The 1842-nt window shown below is 37.6% G+C and overlaps 1 protein-coding gene across 1 annotated transcript; it reads left to right on the plus strand.

Moving 5' to 3' along the window:
• Window positions 1-1091: 1091 nt before the first annotated feature.
• LOC122739441 (60S ribosomal protein L38-like) lies at window positions 1092-1304 on the plus strand. Its single transcript, XM_043981184.1, has one exon. The coding sequence runs from the start codon at window positions 1092-1094 to the stop codon at window positions 1302-1304; it is 213 nt and encodes a 70-aa protein (XP_043837119.1).
• Window positions 1305-1842: the final 538 nt, after the last annotated feature.

Consider the following 1842-nt stretch of genomic DNA (forward strand, 5'->3'; position numbering starts at 1 on the left):
TATCTTCTTGTTCTAATTTGGCTAATTATTATTTCTAATTAATACATACTTGCCAGGTAGAACAGGAAGGACAATAATAAGGAAGTGAATTGGCACTAATTTTATTCATATGCAAATGAGTTCACTGTACCCCATTTCTATCTTTTAAGTTGGACTTGTTAACTTTTGTTCAGTACATAAAAGGCTCCCTCTGGGTATACTAAGATCAACATAACTCTCAGAGAAGCAGCCTGATGTAGTTGAAAGAACCTCGGTTTTAGTCCCTGCCTTTCATTTAACCATGTGACCAGATGCAGCCTTTCACCCTCAGTTATCTCATCTGTAAAATGGAAAGAACAAATATACTACTTTTCTCACAGGGTTATTGTGAGGAGGCACTATATAAATGTAAATTATTTTAAAAAAATATTTTATTGATCTATATCCCTCTCTTTTCAGATAGCTATCCCTTATGACATAAAAAAGAAAAAATCAGATAAGGCTAGAGTATTGAAGGCACACAGAGCTGGTAAGTCAATTTAAGAGTGATTTGATGCTACTTACATTAAGTTCTTACTATTGCAAAGGAACATGTCATATAGTATAATAGATAGAGGGCCAGCACTGCATCTAATAATAGTAAGAACTAACATATATATATATATATATATATATACAATACTATATATATATGTATACACATATATACACACACACATATATAGTACTTACTATGTGACAGGTACCATGTTAAGCATTTTACAATTATTATCTTCTTTGATTCTTATGGCAACCCTGACAGATAGGTGCTATTATCATTGCCATATCATTATCATAGATACATTATCATTGTAAAATATTATCATAATTTACAGATGAGGAAACTGAGACAAATAGAGATTAAGTGACTTACTTGCTAGTGCTACTACTTGCTAGTAAGTATCTGAGGCCACATTTGAACACAGGTATTCCTGACTTCAGGTCCAGTGTTTTATCCAGTACATAACCTAGATATATTAGAAAACATAGCTTTTCCATCTTCCTCTGCCCTTTGGCAGTTGCTCAGTCTTTTGGGCCCTGAGCTGCCTCCTCTTCCCGCCACTGCCGCCACCATGCCCCGAAAAATCGAGGAAATAAAAGACTTCTTGCTCATAGCCGGGCGAAAGGATGCCAGATCTGTCAAGATCAAGAAAAACAAGGACAATGTGAAGTTTAAGGTTCGCTGCAGCAGGTACCTATACACCTTGGTCATCACAGACAAAGAGAAGGCAGAGAAACTTAAACGGTCCTTGCCTCCTGGTTTGGCTGTGAAGGAGCTGAAGTGAAGGAATCATTCAATGTTACACCTGTGTTAAAATGTATTTTTAAAAAAGAAAGAAAGAAAAAGAAAACATAGGAGGGGCAGCTAGGTGGCACAGTTGATAAAGCACCGGCCCTGGATTCAGGAGGACCTGAGTTCAAATCCATTCTCAGACATTTGACACTTACAAGCTGTGTGACCCTAGGCAAGTCACTTAACCCTCATTGTCCCGCAAACAAACAAAAACATAGGAGACTTGAATTCAAATTCTAGCTTCAACACATACTAGCTATGGGACTATAGTTGAGTCATTTAATCTCTTCGTAATTGAGGTAACTGTTTTTAAGACAAACAGCGGTAGAGCAGTTGCAGAGTCACATCAGAGGGAGAAATTTCCACATAGAGGCCTCTACACCCATGAAATTATAAGGTCTTGACACCTCCTACCCCACTGGTGCCACCACCACCCCCAAAAAAACAAGCAAACAAACAAACAAAAAACTGTGCAGATCACTGCATTAGGCAATAGGAATACAAAGGCAAGACCCAAAACAGCTTGATCC

This window comes from Dromiciops gliroides, chromosome 1 (assembly GCF_019393635.1).
Source record: "Dromiciops gliroides isolate mDroGli1 chromosome 1, mDroGli1.pri, whole genome shotgun sequence".
Taxonomy (NCBI): Eukaryota; Metazoa; Chordata; class Mammalia; order Microbiotheria; family Microbiotheriidae; genus Dromiciops; species Dromiciops gliroides.